The 22,701-nt window shown below is 37.2% G+C and overlaps 10 protein-coding genes across 10 annotated transcripts; 2 read left to right on the top strand and 8 right to left on the bottom strand.

Annotated features, from left to right (window-relative positions):
- Positions 1 to 21: 21 nt before the first annotated feature.
- C9374_002141 (uncharacterized protein) lies at positions 22 to 1,005 on the bottom strand (the record flags this gene model as incomplete). Its single annotated transcript, XM_044691527.1, has 1 exon — positions 22 to 1,005. One exon carries the CDS (start codon positions 1,003 to 1,005, stop codon positions 22 to 24), a length of 984 nt encoding a protein of 327 aa, XP_044551098.1.
- A 470-nt stretch (positions 1,006 to 1,475) lies between these two features.
- C9374_002140 (uncharacterized protein) lies at positions 1,476 to 4,394 on the bottom strand (the record flags this gene model as incomplete). Its single annotated transcript, XM_044691526.1, has 2 exons — positions 1,476 to 2,795; positions 2,928 to 4,394. 2 exons carry the CDS (start codon positions 4,392 to 4,394, stop codon positions 1,476 to 1,478), a joined length of 2,787 nt encoding a protein of 928 aa, XP_044551097.1.
- Positions 4,395 to 5,305: 911 nt separating this feature from the next.
- C9374_002139 (uncharacterized protein) lies at positions 5,306 to 7,219 on the bottom strand (the record flags this gene model as incomplete). Its single annotated transcript, XM_044691524.1, has 1 exon — positions 5,306 to 7,219. One exon carries the CDS (start codon positions 7,217 to 7,219, stop codon positions 5,306 to 5,308), a length of 1,914 nt encoding a protein of 637 aa, XP_044551096.1.
- Positions 7,220 to 8,821: 1,602 nt separating this feature from the next.
- C9374_002138 (uncharacterized protein) lies at positions 8,822 to 10,088 on the top strand (the record flags this gene model as incomplete). Its single annotated transcript, XM_044691523.1, has 3 exons — positions 8,822 to 8,978; positions 9,279 to 9,634; positions 9,771 to 10,088. 3 exons carry the CDS (start codon positions 8,822 to 8,824, stop codon positions 10,086 to 10,088), a joined length of 831 nt encoding a protein of 276 aa, XP_044551095.1.
- A 179-nt stretch (positions 10,089 to 10,267) lies between these two features.
- C9374_002137 (uncharacterized protein) lies at positions 10,268 to 12,155 on the bottom strand (the record flags this gene model as incomplete). Its single annotated transcript, XM_044691522.1, has 5 exons — positions 10,268 to 10,884; positions 10,980 to 11,574; positions 11,745 to 11,866; positions 12,040 to 12,101; positions 12,151 to 12,155. 5 exons carry the CDS (start codon positions 12,153 to 12,155, stop codon positions 10,268 to 10,270), a joined length of 1,401 nt encoding a protein of 466 aa, XP_044551094.1.
- A 254-nt stretch (positions 12,156 to 12,409) lies between these two features.
- Positions 12,410 to 14,505, top strand: C9374_002136 (uncharacterized protein; the record flags this gene model as incomplete). Its single annotated transcript, XM_044691521.1, has 6 exons — positions 12,410 to 12,450; positions 12,626 to 13,414; positions 13,521 to 13,877; positions 13,960 to 14,263; positions 14,324 to 14,401; positions 14,485 to 14,505. 6 exons carry the CDS (start codon positions 12,410 to 12,412, stop codon positions 14,503 to 14,505), a joined length of 1,590 nt encoding a protein of 529 aa, XP_044551093.1.
- An 85-nt stretch (positions 14,506 to 14,590) lies between these two features.
- C9374_002135 (uncharacterized protein) lies at positions 14,591 to 15,652 on the bottom strand (the record flags this gene model as incomplete). The annotated part of the gene is made up of 1 exon (XM_044691520.1): positions 14,591 to 15,652. The coding sequence occupies one exon, from the start codon at positions 15,650 to 15,652 to the stop codon at positions 14,591 to 14,593; it is 1,062 nt and encodes a 353-aa protein (XP_044551092.1).
- Positions 15,653 to 15,775: 123 nt separating this feature from the next.
- Positions 15,776 to 18,712, bottom strand: C9374_002134 (uncharacterized protein; the record flags this gene model as incomplete). Its single annotated transcript, XM_044691519.1, has 2 exons — positions 15,776 to 16,740; positions 16,810 to 18,712. 2 exons carry the CDS (start codon positions 18,710 to 18,712, stop codon positions 15,776 to 15,778), a joined length of 2,868 nt encoding a protein of 955 aa, XP_044551091.1.
- Positions 18,713 to 18,781: 69 nt separating this feature from the next.
- On the bottom strand, positions 18,782 to 20,743 carry C9374_002133 (uncharacterized protein; the record flags this gene model as incomplete). The annotated part of the gene is made up of 1 exon (XM_044691518.1): positions 18,782 to 20,743. One exon carries the CDS (start codon positions 20,741 to 20,743, stop codon positions 18,782 to 18,784), a length of 1,962 nt encoding a protein of 653 aa, XP_044551090.1.
- A 137-nt stretch (positions 20,744 to 20,880) lies between these two features.
- C9374_002132 (uncharacterized protein) lies at positions 20,881 to 22,630 on the bottom strand (the record flags this gene model as incomplete). Its single annotated transcript, XM_044691517.1, has 5 exons — positions 20,881 to 21,540; positions 21,658 to 21,956; positions 22,073 to 22,114; positions 22,185 to 22,218; positions 22,325 to 22,630. 5 exons carry the CDS (start codon positions 22,628 to 22,630, stop codon positions 20,881 to 20,883), a joined length of 1,341 nt encoding a protein of 446 aa, XP_044551089.1.
- Positions 22,631 to 22,701: the final 71 nt, after the last annotated feature.

Raw genomic sequence — 22,701 nt, 5'->3', positions numbered from 1 at the left:
TTTACAATAAATTAAAAAGTATTATGGATTGTTTGAAATGGGCACCCGAATGACAATATTTCCAGTCACCGTCGATCGTTGAGCTGAAGCTTTGGATGATGACACTTCCTTGTCAAATCTCAATTGCAGTACTTTCCCCTTAATGGTGACACGAACCCAAGTGGGCTGAACATCAATATCGACGTAGCTGAGTGACATGTACTTTCCTGCTGGGATGTCTAACACATAGTGGCCTTTTTCTTCAAAGAATTTGAATTGCCATTTTCCTTCATTCTTTTGCATGACTTTTCCATACTTTTCAATTTCTTGTTCTGGTGTGAGTTTGGGACCACTAGACAAAGAACCCAATCGATCTACTTCGCCAATACCATCGATATTCTTTTCTTGTGCCTTCTCTCGTTCGTTTTTGGAGTTTGCAATTTCCTTCTTGTCTTCATTTCGTTGCTCGATCGCTTTCATTAACTCGGTCACATTGACTCGTTGTTGTTCTTCTTGGATGGAGATTCGAATTTGAGCAAGTAATTGTTCAGCAAGAATTTTCTCGCTTTTGGAAACCTTATCTCCGTCGAGAATTTGCAAATGAGGCAAAGTACCAATCACAAACAATCTATAGTTTTCATATTTCGTGCAAGGATTACCCAACAAGTGTAATTCTTTTAAATTGTAATTGCATTTCAATCGTTCCACACTCAGCAAATCCCAAACAAAGTTTGCAGTCAGATCCAATTTTTCTAAATGTTCATTCGATTCCAATCCCTCTACTCTTGTTAAATTATTGACAGCCATATTGAGATATCTCAGATCTTTCAAATGATGCAAATTTTTGATAGTCCCAATCAAATTGTTTTGTAAATACAAAATTTGTAATTCTCGGCAAAAGACTCCCAATACTTCATTAATTTCCTCAATATCAAATTGATGCAATGTAATTTCTTTAAGAGTGGATAATTGCCCTTCATTGTGTTCGCTTCTTTTCCGAAGCAATTCTTCAGTAATTTCAACCATATTAGAATTGTTATATCTACGTAGAATAATACTATTCCGATAATCTAATAATTTGCAATGATGATAACCGCTAATTTTGTATAACCACCACTTCCGAAAGTAGAATCAACAAGTGCCAGGAATGTTGTGTTGTATTTTTTTTCTGTAAATCGCGCAAAGAGGGAACAACTCTTTATGATCATCATTCGGAAAGCTCCGAATATTCGAGTATACGTACAATTACATGACATGGATGTTCATTTTCGTACAAAATTGAGTTTTCAACGAGATTCTTCGTTTTGAAGCGAATGGCACCAATGCTTCTTCATTGGCAATGGTATCAAAACATGACTTGTATTGACACTCATTTCCATAGAATCCCAATGCTGAATGACACTGACAGGTATCAGGTGCTACACAATTTCCTCTTCCTTGACACACATTCACAGTGTCATTGTTCCATTTTCCAAAACATTGAAAATTTTCACAATTCACACCAAAATATTGTGAAAAACATGAACAAGTCCCATTGGCATTACAAATACCATTTCCAGAACATGCGAATGGTGCATTGGATGAATTGGACAAGATACCATTGCATTGGAAAATGTCACAATTTTGTCCGAAAATATTTGGCTTACAGAGACAATGGTCTTGAGAGAGACAGAGACCATTTCCTGAACAGACATTGGAGAACGATGCTGAAACTCCATGACAGCTCCAATCGAGAGCAACTGCAACCGAGCATGATGTTTTCCACAGGATCCCATATAAGGCATTCCTCCTAACTCGGATCTTGAGATGGCAAGAACGGGTTTTGAAATTTGTGACAAATTGTACTTGCTGGAAATTTCAAAATAAATATTCGAACCCATTCCATAGATATTTCCAGATTGAGTGATGAAATACGTGTTTGTTTCACTTGAAAATGCATCCATAATTAATTCTGAATTTGGTAATGGAATGAGTGAACTTGTCTGATTGAAAATCATGGCCGTAAAATCATCAGCCAATAAAATCAAATGAGTTCCCAATACAATTTTTCGAATTCGTTTCGTATCCATCACTCCTCCTTTCACTTGTTCAAAATCCCAATAATTACTCGAACCAATATTGGAAGAAATTTGACCCTTCTTGTTGTCTCCACTTCCAAACACTCGTCCATGATTCGTTAACACAAATGTCACGCGATGTCCAGCAACAACTTGTGTAATGTATTCATTGTTGGATGCATTCACAACATGAGTGACATTCAAAACTCTCAAATTTTGAACATCAAAATTATTTCCTTGATACCAATACATTCCACTTAATTGTCCTTCAGCATTTCCTCCAACTCCGTACAGAGTCATTCCATCTGAAAGTAACAATACAGAATGATCGAATCCAGTCGCCACTTGTGAAACAGCAAAACCCAAAGCACTTGAATATAATGTTAAATTATTCGAAATGGTACTCGTATAAAACATGTTATTTCCTAATTGATAACGGTCGTTTTTACCCCATGAGAATGCATTTCCATCAAAACTCACAGCCATGACATGAGCTCCCATATGAATAGAGAGATCAAGAAAATTAGTAACAGTTCCTACCACACTGTCTAGAGAGAGTGCTGAATAAGGAAATGAAATCAAATTTGGATTTGGAGAGCTACCTGCCAATGCCAACGTGTTGCTGCAGTTTCCGTAGAGATAAATTTGTTCAATACTTGTGGCGATGGTATGCTCGATGGCGAACGTACACGAATCACCAGTGACAAGTTTGGCAACAGGTTGTGTTGGAGTGGCCACTACACTAGGTGTTTTGATAATCTATATAAATGTTCACACAAGTCGCAACAATGGCAAAATGAAACATTCATGAATATAAGGTAATTAAGGAAACCAATTTTGGGAGATCATGGATTCATTACGATCATTATGCACACACAATCGAATACTCACCTTTGAATCTGAAACACATTGTTGTCCATTCAAATTAAATCCAAAGGAATACACAGCATTGTCGGTAACAACAAATCCGTATTGAGAGAGTAATTTTGCAGCTTTTGGCGTCGATCCATTCGGAATGTTCATCAAATTCACAACATTATTATTCGTAATTCCAGCTTGATAAATATTTCCCCATGTATACACATTTCCATTTTCAGTTTGGCAAAGACATGCAAAATTCGAAACAGAACATTCCACAATTTTTGAGACCAAGTTTGGAAAATGAACGGTCAGATTGGTCGGCGTTGGAATGTTTCCATTTCCTCCTTCTGGTAGAACTTGTCGGTCATCATTATCTCCCATTGTAAACACATGTCCATATTGTGTTAAAATCAATACATGTTTTGTTCCAAAATGAATCGATTGGATAGGTCCAGAAGTGACATAATCCAAACTAGACACAAAAACTGGGTAATTATACACTTGATAATCCACACTCGTTCCAAACGAATAAATGTTATATCCCATAAAATACGCTCCAGTAGCATTGACAAATGCAGCCACAGCACTCATTCCACTATCGGCAAAATCTGGCGTTGAAGAAACATGATACATTCCTCTCAATGTTGGAATTAAGGTTGGATTGGATACCAACGTGCCATCGACACCATGTCCTCGAATTCCCTTATTAAAAGATCCCCATGAAAAAACAAAACCATTCTGAGTCAAGACAAACTTGGTTTCATCGCCTAATTTACCACCGAGTGCGACTTGTGAACATTTCACATTGGTAATCGTTTCAAGTGTTTCTGGATCTTGAAAGGATGAAGGTAATGTGACGAGAGTCCATGGACTGCCACCTGTCAAGGTTGTTTGTCGAATGTAGGTGAGTCCATCTTCGGAGCAGGCAAGACAAGTGGAATAACCACAGGCAATACTAGAAATGTTTTTTCCAAAGAGTGGATTTTGAGAATTACCATTTTTGGTATAGGCATAATTCAAAGTCAAATCTGTAGCAATGATAGGAACAGCTCCAATTCCTGCAATTCCATCCTTATTATATCCACATGAAAAAACATGTTGTGAAATAAATAAATCCGATGTCGTATTTTTGAAATCAATGACAAATGTTGTAGAATCAGCACCAGCTGTCACATGTCGAACATTCAAAGCGACATCTTTTGGAACTTCCGAACCCACAGGCATCTCCAATGCCAAATTATAAGTCCCTCCTTGATTCGAAATAAAATAATTCACAAGATCATTATTCAACGTCGGCATCATGAATGAATTTTTCAATAAATTTCCAAATCCAGCTTCTCCATCCACATTTCGACCCCATGAAAGAATAGTTTGAGTTTGAAAATAGGGAGAAGATAACGCTCGAGAATATCCCAAGAACAGCTGTTCTTCCAAAATCAATGTCAGTACGATGATGAGAGCGAAAACAAGTAACGACGATGAGACTCGGAACTTCATGATGTCTTGGTGTGTTGATTATTTTTATGAAGGATGACATTGTTCACAAACACAACACATTCATGAAAACAAACTGTAACAAAAGGTCAATATCTTTTTTCGTTGTTGATAAAAAAATAAAAATTCAAAAAGAACTTAGTGTGGCAAGTGACAATGCTCGGAATTCTTGCTTGGGGCCTAAACCGATCAAATCCAAAGAGTGTTAAATGTTCGATGGCCTTTTCCCAATGTTTGGAAACTCGAATACATGATCCGATGATCGTTCGTGTGGTTAGAAATTGTAGAATGTGAACAATCATCTCCATGCGAAGATCCGAAATGATTGGAGAGCTTGAGCTCCCTCCTTCTCAATGAAATTGAATCCAACAAAGAGCTTTGTAAATTTGTCAAGAATATGTCCTTGATTCTGCGAGACATTTCGCTCCTTCATTTCAAATTTCACAATTAGTCAAATTGAATCGCGTCAAATGACACAAGTGTGGTCAGTCAGATTTCAGAGCGAGTAGTCCCTTATTTCCAATAATGTTGGTACTCATGTTGAGATCAGTTAAATTGTTCATGTTCTCGCTTCTAGAACCCACGCTTTTCAATCCCGCTCCAAAAATGTATTTAACGTTCAAAACTCGAAAATGTTTCATGGTTGGAGAGTTCACAATAGCTCTCAACCCAAGCACATCATATTCATGGCAAGGTTCAACTCGGTTAAATTGGATTTGGATATATTTACAATTTGGAAATTAAGGATGGTGGCTCATTAAAACTATCCCGATCAGAAAAATTCAATGATTTTTGAATTTCCAATGAATGTTGCAAATATCTCAAAATAAATTCAGATTCTAAATATTGCAAAATGTAAAATACAATATCATCTGGTATTTGAGTTTACTCAAACATGGCACCTTGACACATACTCAATCGTTTTGTGTATTACTCAATTGGTATTCATCAAAAGTGGGCCAGAGATTCAACAACTCTTTTTTTAAAAAAGGAGCCTTCTCAAGGGCAAGATCAAAATCATGTTTTGCCTTATCCAATTCTTGTAAGTGAAAATAAGCTTCTCCTCTGTTGAAAAAAGCAGCATAATAGTTTGGATCCAATTCCAAAGATGAATTACAATCTTGAATGGCTTCATGATATTTTCCCAATTTAATTTTTACATCTGCTCGATTGGCATAAATGATTTCCAAATGTTCTTGCAAATGTTGCTCGTCAATATATATGTTTAACAGCTTGAGAGCGTTTTCATAGTCTCCCTCAAGAACACATAATACATCCAGCGAATATAATGCATTTCCTATCCAGAGACAATTCGGATATGTTTGCGCAATATTCAATGCAAATTGTTTAAGACTGTTTCCACATAGGAACAAGTTAAACGGAAATGGAGTTTCAACCTTCTCGACCTGTTGGGAGTTTTTGTTTTCTGTGTTGGATTCATGTGTCATATCATTAACAGGACTATCAGTGATAGTAGTAGCTCTACTTTCACAAATTTCAAGAAGTGCAATCTCTGCCCTAAGCACGTGCTCACATGCCTTATCAATTTCATTCATATTCACGTGTAACATGGCCAACTCACTATGGGCAACATAGATTTGGTATTTTTGTGTTTCCCATTGAGGTGTCTTGTCATCAGCCCTCGACGAGTCCGCAATATCAAATGCTTTCATGAAGTCTTTCAATGCCAAATCATATTTCTTGAAATATTGCATCAATAAAAATCCTCGATTCATGTATGCTTGATAGTATGCAAACAGCATTGCTGTTGAAAGACCGTTCTCTTGTTCCATCTCGTGAATGAATTTGATGGCTTTTGTATAATACTGGAGAGCTTGTTGGTGTTGATTCATGCCTACATAATTACTTGCAATATTCGAGCATAGTCGAATTCGATGACATTTCTCAGCAGAGTGTAATGGAGCGTCATGACTCGTGTTGTTATCAATGAGAGTGCCATCAAGAGCAACAACGCCAAAATGACGACCATGACCCAATGATCCCACTGTGAAGTTGGTATCAGAATGATTTTCAATACGATTCGACAATATTTCAATGGTCTCTATACAGAGTTGATTACCCTTTTCAAGATTGGTATGCCACTGGTCTATATTTACATCCAATGATGCACGCGCCACTCTCCAATACAAACCAGCTAATCGGTCCAATATCTGTGGATCTTGTCGTACTCGTGGATGTATGTGTATGATTCTCTCATAATCTTCAATTGCCTTTTCATAATCTTGACCTTGTTCGTAAATGAAGGCTCTTGTTAAATAGGCCTCAGTACAATCTGGATTCAGTGAAAGGCATGTTTCAATGTCTTGGAAGGCTTTATCCATTTGATTCAGGGTGAGATAGACACGTGCTCTAAAGTAATAACCATTAACCAAGAGAGGATTGAGTTCAATGGATTTACTTAAATCTTCGATAGAATTTTGAACCCAACCGCGAGCTAGATAGGCAAACACGAGAGTTTTCTTGTCTTGTGCTGAGAGAGAGTGTTCAGAAGTCATTGTAGTTAATCTTTGAATCAATTTCGAAGAAATGGTTGCTGCTAGAGCGTAACTTTGTTGTTCAAAGGCTTCAACTATTTGCGTTCTAAGATCTGCCATTTCGAGTTCAGGAGACTTCTTTTCCGTTTGATAAAAGACTATGCATTTATGGAATTCTCGGTGTTGTGGTTCATGGTTGTGGAATGAAACATTTCCGAACAAGAAAAATTGTTGGGAGGATGGAGTAGTTGTTGTTCGATTGAGACAAGGACCCAATATGACCTTGAAAATCTTGCGGGCAAAAGAGTGGCATGATCTGTGTTGTTTGAGCATTTTTTTTATGAAAAGTTGCACATCGCGAGAGTTCAGTTGGCACAACATCCTCTGGGTTCGATCAAAAATCTTATGTTGATATATAGTTCTTTTGGACTTCAATCAACCAGCTGCCAGATTGTATTGTTGATTGCCAGGTTGAGTTATTGTTATATAAGTTCAATTAGTAACCAATTGTATCAGAAGAACAACAACAGCAACATGACGACACACACAAAGGTCACAAACGGCCCTTGTTGCTTCCTATCACTCACTGCAAGAGATGCCTGTCCATTGTTGACTCCTCACGACGTTTTTGGTGAGGTCTTTATAGATACCTTTGGAGAGGTGTTAGGTTGAGAGTAGAAAGGATGGTGTCACTTGTCACAGTTCCATTTCTCAGTGAAACCAACAATGAAATATTTGGATAAGGGAATGCAGCACTTCCAATATTTGGTAAATTCAATTTCAAATTCATCGAGGTCCATGTTGCATTACACAATGAAATATCGTTCACGGTAAAAGCATAAACCAGCAATACAGATGCATTCAAAGCACGTTGATACTCGTCGACACTGGTTTTCTTGAGCGTTGAAAAAACCATGTACCATTCGTTCTCTGAACACAATCCTTGAAGTTTTGATCGTCCAACCCGATTTGAAAATTTTGCTTGATTACTAGGATATAATTCTCCTCCAATGACTGCACCCACTTTGAGTTTTGTGTCAAAAATATGTTCAAATCTGGAATTCTCGATTGTAAAAGTAGTAATCTTGTGGAGTGGTGGTTGCAGCCCCAGGTAAATGCATCATCATGCAATCCCATCGAGGAGAAGTTACCGAAACGTCACACTAATTATTCGTAGAACCATTGCCCAACGGAGGACAAAAATGGGAATCTTGTGAAACGAAAAACTTGGTCTCATTAAAGGCATTGTAAAAAGCAGCAAGAACTCTCCATCGTGTAGAAAGAGGAGCCATCTGGTTGGTGTTTGTCAAGGTGACAGCATTTTGACCTTGAAATAAAATCAAATGTCTCTAGTGTTTTAAGTTATATCTGGACAACAAGGATTCCAAAAAAACTCTCAAATTGGGTGTCTTTTCTCTTTTTCAATCTTAAATATTTTCTCAAGTAGGTGTTCATCAGAATGAATGGTTTTGAAGAATATTACACAAGAAGATTTTCCACATTTGCAAAGATGAAATTATTCCGTATGGATTCATCCAACAACAAGACATAAGTGATGATCACAAGTGTGTGGAAGTCAGTGATCATGTTCTTTTCGTTGTCGAATGAGACGATTGATGCGAGATCGTGTTGTTGCAGGGTTTCGACCTGTTGAAATCAAACATGTTTTGAGGTGAGTCTGATTTACGGTTGTTATGTGAGAGGAGTAATGACAATTTCATTGTTGATGGTCATGGATTGCATGGTTGTATTGTCTCTATACAAAAGACAATAACACTTCAGTGTTAGATGACATGTGGCAGAGCTTGTCATCTTTGTATTCCATGAAAACCAGATGTTCTGAACAGACTATGGTGACCTCTCTTCTGTGGTACGTTCATTGAACTTTAAGTGTTCCAAACCGATTTCTTGAGATTAAAAAAAAAGGAAAAAAAAATGGGTCGACTCTATATAGCAGCCAACACTTGTCTCGGAATGACTTGTGTGTTGGGAGTATTGGGAGCTTTGGCTTTATTTTCATTATCGATTGTGGATACGTTGAATGTGGATTATAGTAGTCATGTGGATAATAAGGATTTTTGTGCAATTACTGGTAGGTTGTTATTGAGATCCGAATCATCATCAATATGATGAAATATTTATATGAATTTATCATGATGATATATTTCTATATTTGGAAATTGCACATTGATTATTGAACCATTTCATCATCATCATCATGACGACCACCCAATATCCATCTCTGCTCTTCATCCATAAAACCATCGTTATGGATCTCTCTCAAAATTTCACAAAAATTCCATCACGACCAAAAAAATCTTTTCTGTGAAAATTTTCAACAACACTTTGATTGTTCGCTCATTCTCAAACGACTCCATTGGACACACAACAGTTCTCAACGATCATCGTCCTTTCAGTGTTCAATACATCCTTCCTTCCAATACCGATTCGAACACGACTCAAATTTACAAAGTTTGCGCCGAAGTTCAACCAGGATCTCTCGCCGGTCATAACGGAACGTTTTGTATCTATCCGAGTGTTCCGTATGATTCAAAGGGAGAACCCATTGCGTCTCAAATGAAAGCATTTTGTGGTTTTTCATTGAATGTCATGTTTGAACGATTTGGAATTGTGTTGGGATATTTGCTTGGATTTTTGTTTGCATTGTTGTGGTTGACCATGGGTCGGAGAAGTATTGAGAATAATAAGGTCAAGTGGACGGGAAGGATTTTTGGTGGAATTTATACGGTAAGTGTGTGTGTCAATTTATGAGTGTGTGGATGAAGAGATGGTTCAATGAAATGATTCAAATGAAATTATTTGGAATGATTTATGGAACTTTTTCCAATTTTTCACATGGTTGTGAACAAATGAAATTTCATAGGTTTGGAGTGTATTGAGTATTGCTGCTGCATTTTATTTAATGATTGCAGATGCTTCTCGTGTTGCAGCTGGAGTGGATTGGTGCAATAATGTCTATGTTCATAATTATTGTAATCCTGGAGGATTTGACGGACCTGTAGAAGAATGTAAATGTGATTTCAATCTCTATATTGGAATGCCATTACTTGGGGCTTGCTTAATTCTTGTCTATGTATTCTCTACCATTACATGCATTGTGAAATGGATTGCAGAATATAGAGCTGTCCGTGAAGGTTATCGTGATTTGGATGCCTCAGTTGATGAATTGACCAAACAATAATTTGAGTGTGTGACAAGGTGCACTCCACCACAATTTTTTCAAACCCATTAATTATCGACGCAACCTAAACTAATTGACATTTTTGATAAAAACCCACAACAACCTTGTGAATTATATATTAATCTTGTCCAAAAGGATATCCGTTTGCACACAATTTTCAACTAATATTATTCACACATTTATTCCTCCCATTTGGCATGGAATTTTCCTTGCATGTCAAGTCTTTCAAAGGTGTGAGCTCCGAAAAAGTCTCTTTGAGCTTGAATCAAATTGGCTGGCAAGCGTCCTCTTCGGTACGAATCATAATAAGCCAAACTTGAGGAAAGAGCAGGTGTTGGAATTCCAGCATTGATGGCCAATTGAATGATCTTTCTCCATGAAGCTTGTCTCTCAGCAATTTCCTTATTGAAATCTGGATCTAAGAGTAAACTTGGTAAATTAGGATTGAGGTCATAGGCATTCTTAATACGATCCAAAAAGATGGCTCTAATGATGCAACCACCCTTCCAGATACGAGCAATTGAGCCAAGTTTAAGATTCCATCCATATTGCTTGGAAGCTTCAGCAATCAAGTTCATTCCTTGTGTGTAGGAACAAATTTTGGAGCAATAGAGAGCATCTTTCAATTGTTGGATCAACACCTTCTTGTCAATGGTTTCTGTGAGGTCGTTAGGAGTTGGTCCTGTTAATTGCTTTTCAGCTTGCAATCGTTGATCTCGCAATGAGGAAATGTAACGTGAATCAAGTGCAGAAGCCATGGTTGGAATGGCAATTCCTCTCTCAGCTCCCTCTTGCACTGTCCATTTTCCGTTCCCTTGCTACCACTAACGTCAACAATTTTGTCAACAAGATGGCCCTCTCCTTGATCATCCTTCTTCTTAAAAATCTTACTTGTAATTTCAATGAGATAGCTCTTCAATTCAGAATTATTCCATTCAGTAAAAGCTTCAGCAATTTCTTCATTGGTCAATTTACCAACACTCTTCATCATGTCATAAACTTCAGCAATAAGCTCCATGTCACCGTATTCAATTCCGTTGTGAACCATTTTCACATAATTTCCAGAGCCTCGTTCTCCGATATAAGTGACACAAGGGGCTTCATTTTCCAATGGAGCAGCAATCTTTTCCAAGATGTGTTTCACTTGATTGTAGGCTTCAAGAGGACCTCCAGGCATGAGAGATGGTCCGTGACGAGCTCCTTCTTCACCGCCACTAACACCCATTCCCATATATAAAATTCCATTTTCTTCGGCTTTCTTTGCACGTCTTTCAGTATTCAAGAACCATTCATTACCACCATCAATAATAATGTCTCCCTTGTCAAGAAGAGGTGTCAACAATTCAATGGTAGCATCGACTGGATTACCTGCTTGGACAAGCATAATAATCTTGCGAGGCTTAGAAAGACTATTCACAAATTCTTCAATGGTTTTAAATCCATCAAGTTGGTAGGCACCTTTTCCTTCATCTTTGGCTCTTTGAACCTGTGATGTGGATGAACAGCCATTCAATTAATATGTATTGCAATAAATATATGGATCATAATATTTTGAAAGTAATTAAATCGGTCGAAAATCGGTGGCGGATCATTCACACAAGCAATGATTATATATTTGATACAATTCAATGAAAATCATCATCATGATTCACATACAGTATGTTCAGTCTTTTCATAGGATCTATTGTAAACTGAAATCTTGAATCCCTTGTCAGCAATATTCAAAGCTAAATTTTGGCCCATAACAGCCAAACCAACTAATCCGATATCTGCCATGTCTGTGTTGTTGGCCATCATGATATCATCCGCAAACATCGGAAATATGATTCGTCCAGTCATAATATATGTTGTTACAAGCAAGTCCAGATCATTTACATCATGTTGTGTAACACACGGAATCGGAAAATCAACATATATTTCAAATCATCACCTTCTCTTCTAATAAACTTACCTCTTATTAGATTCTCGTTGTTTGAATTTTTTTTTAAGGTGGAAAAAACATTTTCATCAACGCTTTTGTGTCCTAATGAGGATCAACCAGCGGCCTAATTGATGTGCCTACATCATTATTGTTCATCATGAAGAATCAACAAAGCATAGACGTGCGTACAATCAATGAGTTTGTGCATTTTCTGATATCGGAGCTACATTCTTGAAATTCTCCACTTTGCTCACTCGCATCAGGACAAGGGTTTGATGTCCATCATAAAAGACAACAAGGGTTTTCAAACACAAAGAACAAAAAATCTCTCTATTGGCTCTCTCTCTGTTCAACATTTGAATTTTTCTACTACTGACTTTTCAAATTAACAACAAGAAAAATGGCTTATCCAAAGGCAGTGAACAAGATGGACAATATAACGTAAGTCATTCTGATGAAAAAAGTGTTTGAGAAACAATCATTTTGTGGATGATCGTTATTATTGGGAACAACATTCTCAATGATAATCGGAATGATCATATTTAATTTACTTTAATTACTTGTATTATTTTGAACAATCATCATCATGAACAAACGGATCATGAATAACGTGTAGAATGGTCATTATGGGAGCATCGGGAGATTTGGCCAAACGTAAATTATTCCCTGCTCTTTTTACTTTATTCAAGGAAGGCTTTTTAGGAAAGGCTTGGAGAGTCATTGGATACGCAAGATCTAACTTGAGCAAGGAAGAATTGATCGAGACGCACCTCATGCCATTCCTTAAAAAGTTTGAAAAGAAAGATTTGGATGCTTTCTTTGAACACGTTTATTATCAATCAGGTCAATATGACAAGGATGAAGATTTCAATCAATTAAACAAGTTGATGGAAAAGTGTGAAGAAGAAGGAACTAAAATTCTTGAAGAGGAGTTTAGAACTCAAATTGAAAATAAGTGTCTCAGCGAAGATGAAGTGTTTGAAGATACCGAATCAAGATCACCAACTACAATATTCAAGCCACGAAAACACAGATTCTTCTACTTGTCATTGCCACCCAACGTCTTTCTTGTTTCAGCAACCATGCTTGGAAAGTACTGTAAGACTCAAGGAGGATATAACAGAATTGTCATTGAGAAACCATTCGGAAGAGACTTGGTGACATTTAAGAAATTGTCCAATGGATTGTCCAAAGTATTCGAAAAGGATGAAATTTATCGAATTGATCACTATATTGGAAAGGAAGTTGTTCAAAATTTGCTTGTCCTCAGATTCGCTAACATTATTCTTGAACCACTGTGGAACAGAAACACTATCAAGAGTGTTCAAATTAATTTCAAGGAAGAATTGGGAGTAGAAGGAAGAGGAGGTTATTTCGATTCATATGGTATCATCAGAGATGTGAGGTGAGTATACACTACTTGATAGATTTTCATCAACAATATTATTGTCACACTTTTTTCGTTGCATACCTTTATTAATCTATCATTCATATTTACTACAACACAACAGCCAAAATCACTTGTTACAAATTTTAGCACTCATCGCTATGGAACCACCAGTGACTTTGAGTCCAACCGATATTCGTAATGAAAAGATTAAGGTACTCAAGTCCATTCAACCTGTCAAGATGGAAGACATTGTAGTTGGTCAATATAAGGGTAAGACCGTCAATGGTGAAAAGACCCTTGGCTACAGAGAAGATCCTACTGTTGCTGACGATTCCATAACTCCAACCTATGCTGCTTGTGTCTTGAAAATCAGAAATCGAAGATGGGATGGAGTTCCATTCTTCCTTGAGTCAGGCAAGGCTCTCGATGAAAGATTGGCCGAAATTCGAATTACTTTCAATGATGTTCCTGGTAATTTGTAAGTTTGTGACACACTTCTCTGGTTATTTGGAGTTAATGGCTAACCTTCTTTTGGCAATTATTGTTAATTTCACACATAGATATCATCATGCGGTGGTGAGCGCCAATGAATTAGTGATTCGTATTCAACCAAACGAGGCTATTTATTTCAACATTGTAAACAAGGTTCCTGGATTGGGAGAAAAACTTTCAGAATCTCAACTCAACTTTACATACAAGAGCACCTATGATCCAAAGAAGATTCCTGATGCGTATGAACGTCTCATTCTCAACATGTTGCAAGGTGACGAATCAAACTTCTTGTCTGAAGATGAACTTAAATATTGTTGGCAAATCTTTGATCCAATTCTTCATGAATTACAAGAAAAACTCGTTCAACCAGAGGTACGTACATTAATCACACTACAATTCAACGTTTATTAAACATGATGACGACGAATACAGCCATACGTTATTGGAAGCGCAGGTCCTACCGCAGTGCACTATCTTCGAGCTCGATATGGGCTTGTTGCAAGCAAAAATGTGAGTAAGATACCTCCTGAATTTTATTCAAGCCTTTAATACATATTTTCAATTATCAAAATCCATCAATTTTTTCAAAATAGCTCGGGGATTTAGATTTGTAATTTAAAATGTTATGTAGCATTTACTTAATACCTCGAGTGTGTGAGGTGAAGCACTAGAATGACAGATAAATGTCATTGATTTGTTTTAAATAATTTTTAATTCTTTTAGAGTTTTCAGTCGAGCAACATTACCAATAATCCTTGTCATGTACAAATATTCCATGTCATCCTTCTTGCTATTGCCGATTTCGAGAGCTGCAATTAATTTATCTGTTTGATTTGTAAACCGAGATGTAATTTCCGTATGATCCTGCTCAAAGACAAACGATCCTAACATTTCAAAAAGTTTCAAAAGATAGAACGGTTTGCCATTGAGTGGATTCTTTTGCGAGCAAGTGCGTTCGTTTAGCAATATTGAAAATAGTACCTCAATCAAACATTTCATGAAGAGAATTTGTTCCCTTAAGGCAGAAATCATTTTTGTCATTCGTTCAAACATGACAGAGCTCAATTCCCATTGTCGTTCCATACTATCTTCGGGTCTTTCGGTCACAAAGAATGAAAGATACCTGGTCAACAAATCGGTCCAAAATTGCTGACAATTTAGAGACAAGCCTTGTGCAAACTTTTCAAGAACGAGTTTGATAATTTCAATTCCCCTATCAAACAATTCAATTTGCAATAGATCTCGATCAGTCACATGTCGAATGACCATCTCTAAATTTTGATTCACCATGTAAATAGAAATGCGATCCAGTGAGATTGTATCCGTCGTGGTAAGAACTCTCTCCAAGAATTTAATAGCCTTTACGACACCCATTGGTTTTGTATTTGGTGTATTCTCAATCATTTTTGCATAGAGACGATCATGAATATCAGAGAGTGGAGATTGAGGTGAAACAAATAATTCTTCATTGAGAGCAGTACAATGTCCCATCTTGAGCTTCTTTACGGCCATTGCTTGTTCCATTTGCCTCAATGGAATCCATCTCAATTCATCATCATGCTCCAAATATTGCAAATCCGATGATGCCACGAGTGGTTCACTCGTCGATTCTAAATGATCATTTCCTTCATCATCATCTTGTACAATTTCAATGCTCTCTTCAAAATATTTCTTGGCTGATATAATAAATTCATTCAAATCCATTGCTTCAATCCATAACCCTCTTGCAAAGCCTTGTTTAAATTTTTTTTGTAAAGTCATTTTACAGGGGCAACCTTACAAAAAAAATTACAGAGCCTCCCGTGATCTACAGCACAGCAAAGGTTTTCAATTCGGTTTGAAGTCGTTGAAGAGAGGAAATGATGGTATTGAACTCTTCATCGGCTACATGTGGTTGTTGATGTAGCAGTGAACGGGATGATGATGAAGATGAGAGGAAGTAGCATTCGTTGCAGCTGATGGATGATTCAATGGTTCAACATTAGGTTCCGAATGAATGATCGGACGGGAGGACATCAAGCTACTGGATGAAATGGTTTGAAAGTGGGACAGGTCGTTATGAGGGGCCTCGATGTGGTTGGCATGGGTTATCGGCAAGGGTAAATAATGATTGTTGGAAAAGGAACGAGGTTGTAACACATTGGTAATTTCATTAATGTCATCAACTCTTAAGGAATTAGCCGTGATAATATCCGAGGATGGGATTAAGGGAGTTTGGTTGGCAGGTGGTGATGTGTGGTGTTCTGTCATGATCATTTCATGGTGATCGTCATCTCCAAGTAATTGTGTGTTTGAAGAGGATTCTGTGAAAACAAAAGTATCAACGCTGAGTGACATTTTCTGATCTAATTCATCTTCCAAATTTCCAAAAAGAATATTGTCATAGTTTTGAGTGAACATGTTTGGTGAAGGTCGTTGGGGCAAAGAAGTAGTAGCCTTTTCAGAGAGTGACGGATGTTGGGAAGAAACTGCTGCTGCTGGTTGCTCGTTGACCTTAATTTGCTGAGTTGTTAATGTCTGTGACGGAGGCTTTTGTATGGGTAGAGCTGGTTGCTGCTTTACGAACGTAATTCGTACCAAGACCTGACCTGTTAGTTTCTTGTTCTGTATCGAGTCATACAGATTATACCATCCACAAAGGTCTGTCGAATAGGAGAGAGGTGATAGATCAATAATTGCCACACCAACAATTGCTTCATGACCGTTCTTCTTGACTTGGTCTGTAATTTTTAACATGATCTCATTGTTGTATTTTGAAAACTCGTCATTAATGTGGATAGAGGTGTAGTTTTTGGAGAGTAAGTCTTGCGTGACAAGTTCCGTATGACCTCGTAGTATTGAGAAATAAACTAAATAATCGATGTTTGAATCGGAATGAAAATAGAGATGTTAGAGAATTCCTATTACTACAAACTTACGTTGTCCTTCATATTCAATCTCATGTATTCGTTCAATGGTAAGCTGTACAGTGCCTCGAATAGTACTTGTTTTAGGAACAAAGACCTCTTCCGAGGAAGATGACGAAGATGACTCTATTGAATTCTCTACGGAACCAGAGCGATGGTGATTATTCTTTTCAGATGGTAAGACACTATTCTGTAACAAGTCTCCAAGAGTCTCCTTCATTTCTCTAATATCGTTTCCAATTTTTGTTATTTCATTCCTATAAATTTTCTCAAGTTTTTTGAATGCATGAGAAAGTGTCACAAATGAAGTGGATGACGATTTCACATCATTGTCCGAAAGATAGTTCAATAGGTTTTCTCCTTCTTTCTCTTCAAGGTTTTTCTGTTGATACGTCATGAAGACTTGTTCGTTTGCCGATGTTGCCTTCTTTCGTTTCGATTTATCATTCAGTAACGATGCTAGCATAATACTCTCTTCATATATGGAATCATTCGCAAAGTTCTGATCCACGCGGGCGTGTTCATTGTGATTTGCAATACTACTCTCTGAAATCCAAGATTGATTTGCTTTGACTTGTTCTTCCTCAACCTTGTTGACATAGTCTACTAGAACTGAGTTTTTCGATAGAGTATCATCATCACCTGACGTCTTTGATGAATTGTTGTGATCTGTCTTTCTATAGTAAAGTCCACTATTTGGGAGGTTTTGGGTTGAAAATATTGGAATCTTTAAAATTCTTGATGCTGGCGGCCTTAGAGATGGTTCATAATCCATCATGCACGAAATTGTTTGCAAAGTGACAGCAGTCACTTCATAACTTGAGCTTCCTGTTAAATAATGTTTCAACACTGAGAGGCGATTGGTTTTTAAATCTAAATGCTTGGATAAAATTGTGTTGAAAAATTTGCTCTGTTTCATATATCGAGGATGTGAATATTCTTCATTTTCTGATTCAAGTCGAAGAATAGATAGCGTATTGATTACTTGATCTTCAATTCTCATGGAACTGAAGAGTGGATACGGAAGCATCATTTCTGAAAAAATGCATCCCATAGCCCAAATGTCAATCGCTATCGAGGTTGTATAAGAGTGCTTAATCTCGTTGTAGAGTTGTTTCTTGTACTTGTGAATTTTGTCCTTCTTTCCTAGAAAGATTCGAAACACCAACTCGGGAGGGCAATACCACAGCTGATTCTCGAAAAACTCCTTCACTAACACCTTATTATCCTCAAACTTGATGGTATAAGGATCAAAAATACTTTCCCCATGTGGATCCTCAATAAACTTGTGTAGCATGTCTGTTTTATCAATCACGTATGGTCGCAACATTACTTTTCGAGTCTTCTTCTCAATCAAAATGTTGCAAGGAGAAAATGAAAAATACGGTTCTCCCACAGCGTGAAGAATGGCAGAAGCCTCCAGACAGCATCTCATAACTTGAAATATTAAACTCTGTTTTAGAGGTTGAAAATTCTTATTTCGCAATCTGTTTTTATACAATAAATATCGAAGAGAAACAATTCCATCAATCTTTTCCACTGTACAGAAATACTTGTCCGTGTATTTTGATTGTTTTTCAATTTGTTCAAAATAAAAGCAATCCAATAAATTTACCAAATCCTTTTCACGAAGAAACAATAAACAATCAATCCGTGTATGAATATCATTATATTTCCTCAAGAGTTTTTCATCTTCCGATTGATATTTAGAGTGGTCGTAGGAATATAAATATTGTTTGGTAATTAAATAGTGATTGTGTGATGAGGATGACTTGCGATTTTTTTTCTTTTCCGATTTTCTTTCCGTTTGATGAGAAGATGAACGAGCAGAAGGATTATTTGATGATGAAGATGATCGCCTCACACAAATGTATTGATTATTGCTGAGGGTTTGCACCACCTCATAGTCCTCCATCTTTCAAGTTGTTTTTACTTTTTTTTAAATTTGTATAATTTTTGGCGGTTTTTTTAACCACGCATGAAACTATTTATTGTGACATGATAATGTACACTTTTCAGAGCCACTCTCCAAATCCAAAATAATGATACAATCATCTGCATGGTTTTCTGGTTGTCTTACAATGAATAAGTCCTTACCACGAACTTCTGCATATATTTTGGACGATTCTCGATTCACGTTGATTGGAGCATGGGTTTGAATGGGAACAGAATCTGATGATGAATGCTTGGACCATATAGAACGAAACAACAAGTCACCATTATCTGTTCTAAATCTTTCAATGATGAGCTCATTGTTGTACGTACTTAATATAATCAAATCATATTTACAAATGTCATCCAATTCAGAGTAATTGATCTCCATGTCATGACATGCGAAATGAGGAGATTTACATAATTGATATTGTTTCATTCGTTTCCTAATTTCACTTCCAGTCAGAGGCACCTTGACAATATCAACATTCGTGCTCTCCAACACAATTTCTTGATTTTGAGGTAGAGACTCCCATTTTGTTTCAATAGTCATGGATGTTAGTTTCTCATTGTTATAGGTACATGTGGATTCAATTAATGCAATACGGCTCAATGAATAAATAAATAAGGTAGTGACAATGGTTTCAACAGGCTCCTTGTATTCTCTAATAGATACCACATACATGTCACGAATCAACTCGCCATCAAAGAATATGAGAGGTCTAGCTGAGGAAGCATGCAATAGAATAGTTATGGTATCCTCTTCACTTCTCGACTCTATCCAATATTGCCCACAAATAATTCTTTTAACGGAAAATGCTTTGATTGCTGCGAAGTGAGCATTCATTGAGATTGGAATTAAGGAAGAAAGTGTCACACTCCATAAACGCTCACCATTCTCCACATTCCATGCAAAAAATTTGGAATAGTCTGCGTTGAGACAGGTCACAATTCCAAATTTCAAATTGATAGCATCGTTGAGAAGAATTTTAGTATTCGGTCCATCTTCATCTTCCCATACAAGTTGGGCGGATTCCTGAGTGATCACCTTAATACCACCATTGACTGCCAAAACCAAATAGTCTAACCTGTGATAGTGATAGATATAAATACAATTTAGGTATCTACTTGCATAGTTCTTTCTCTCATTTCTAAAATGCAATAATGTTTGTGCGCTTTGGGACCACACCAACTTTCTTGAAAAGTCATAAAATTCGAATGAATTTGAAGTAGCTCGAATTCCTCCCAATTTTCGCACAAGAGAAGAAGTAATTTGAGTAGCATTGACCTCACAGTTGTCATCTTTTGGAAGTAGTATTTGATCCACGAGTGGAGACATGGTATCCACGGCAAGATATAAATCAATCACATAAGGAGTTGAGTTGAGCTTGCTGAAGTCATACAAGTGACATCCATGAAATCCTCCGTCTCTATACTCAACTGGAATATCTGAGAGATAGTATCTATTGCTTTGATGGGAACTATTTTGCAATAGTGGAATGATGTTGGCGATGGCATATTGCGAGTGACAGACCCCACGACCACCACAGCTCAAGTCTTTCTTTACAACATGTACAATCTTATCACGTACAAGTATTCTTCTCGAGTGTAGCTTCTCACTGATAGCACAAAACAATTCCAAAGATTCACATCGATCCTTGGAACGAGTGTTCGGATCTGCTTTGTCATTCCTCATGTGCCACGTCACTCCGTAACAATCCAATAAGTACTGTCTCCACAAATATTCATTCTCCCTCACCAACTGGTACCAAGCCTTACAAACAGATGAAATTTGATTCAAAACGAATTTGGGATTCTGAAAAGATAAAATCAGGAGGAATACCTCTTGAGGAAAAACACCAGTTGGATAAAGCCACAAACTGATGTGTTGACAATGGTCATTTTCTAAAGCATTATGATTGAAGGTACTGGATTGCTCATGGTTTGTAGCCTCCGATTCGGAATCCACACCTGGGTGTTTGGAATTGTTTGTAGCGATCATCGTTTCTTGCATTTTTTCTGCTGAGAACGAACAAGGAACTTAGAGGGATCTTACAGCAACTGAGAGAACAATTTTCTTGGCTACCTTTCCATCATTCGTGCCACAGGTATTGGCTGCATTCGATAATAACAATTGATCCAATTTGGTATTCATGTCTCCTTGCAACCACGACGCGTTTCTTCGAAATTGTAAACCTGTGGTGCCAGTTGTGTTTTCAGACTGACATAATCGAATAACGTTTTAAATGTATCGCTCTGGCTGTTGAACTCGCCATTCAACTCCAATCCATTCATGAATTTGAATTGAATGGACAAATCAAGGAATGTCGGCTCGTCTTTTGCGAACGTTGTCGTATCATTCTTTGGATCATGAACAACATGGTTGCCAGTAATACCGGTATTCGTCTTGTTATGAGAGCGGGTCTCACGCTTTTCCAACATTTCCAAATGTTCAGTCTCTTGTTTGAGATGAGAGACTTCTTCTTCCGTGATGGAGTCTTCATCATCGCTCATTTCATCATCATCATCCATGACAAAATCTTCATCTTTGGGATCTTCACCGTCATCATTGTCCAATAATTCAGGTAAATTCAAGATGGTATAATTTTGCTTCGGAAGTAGATCCGACAAATCCCATTGATTGGAATTTGCAACAGCTAGAGCACACTTGACCACGTGTCTACACATTTGTTCTGAAAGCTTTTGGGGTTGTGCTGAAAACTCGGCATATTCTGGTAACGAGGTGGTTTGAGTTCCACAGAACGGACAAAATCCGTATTGAAAACATTTTTTTTGTGCTTCGAGAGCCAACTGGAAATTCCTAAAAGTCAAAGCGTTTTCGTTTTATTATTAGGGAGAATTAATACAACCTTAGAAGAAACGAGAATTTCCTTTCAGTAAATGACCATTCTTTTCATGAACACTCACTTGATGAATGTAAACCTTGTCATCTTCTGAATTTGTTTTCAAGTGAATACTCATTTCACAAAGCATTTTCTTATCGTCCTTCAACTCGTCAGTGGTTGGTTCTTCAAATTTGGCACAGACATACCACAAGCCCTTAAAATCTTTTTCCATTCCAATTTCATGAACGTTCTTGTTTTTGTAACGCTCACGCAACTCATCTACAGTGAATTCAAAGTATTGCTTATGATGGTGAGTTCCAAAGAGACAATAGACTTTGTTCTTTTTGTGATAACCAATCTCTCCAAAAACTCCATCCTTCACTATGTTTTTGGGAAAATTATGGAATATGAAAATTATGTTGCCATTGATAAAGGAGAACATCATCAAGCATTTAAAATTCGTTGCTGTGGCAAACGAAAAATTAATTTCAACTTACCCAAATGTACCCAAGCTCTCTTTCTATCACAAAAATGTTCGACTATTAGAGAAATGTCACGTCGGAATTTCAGTTTTTACACATTCTCATAAAACTAGCTCTGTTTACATACCTTGATAATCAATCCAAGCTTGCTCATCTAAAGCCTATCCAGGAAGATGAACCAGTCAATGTTTTTGAACCCATTCATTGCAAAAAACAATTTCAATTAAGGATCAATGACCCAAGTATTGCTTAAATTTTCCAACTTACTCTAACATGATCACCATCTCTCAACACGTCGGCAACATAATCCTCCTTACAGCATAAATATTCTGTATTTGGTGGATGATTTGAATTGGAGGATGAAGATAGGGTGCTAGAACTATCCAACAACATGAGATCATAAATCTTGGCATGTTTTCGTTTCTCTTCTTCATTATTCAATTGATAAGAACTCAGAATTTGAGAAGAGAATCGTTCTTCCATGTCGGAAAGTAATTGGCCAATCTTAATTTTCGTATCCTTGACAGGAAATACGAGGCGATGATTTCTAAACGCAACTCTGAGTCTCATCATTTTCCGATCGTGATGATAGTTATGAACGAGCTAAAGAGGCTGATGAATGAAATCCGATGTTGTTGGAGAGG

The sequence above is a fragment of the Naegleria lovaniensis genome, assembly GCF_003324165.1.
Source record: "Naegleria lovaniensis strain ATCC 30569 chromosome Unknown tig013, whole genome shotgun sequence".
In the NCBI taxonomy this organism is placed as follows: Eukaryota; Heterolobosea; class Eutetramitea; order Acrasida; family Naegleriidae; genus Naegleria; species Naegleria lovaniensis.
The sequence above is the reverse complement of the archived record's forward strand: the minus strand, read 5'-3'. Positions and strand labels throughout refer to the sequence as shown.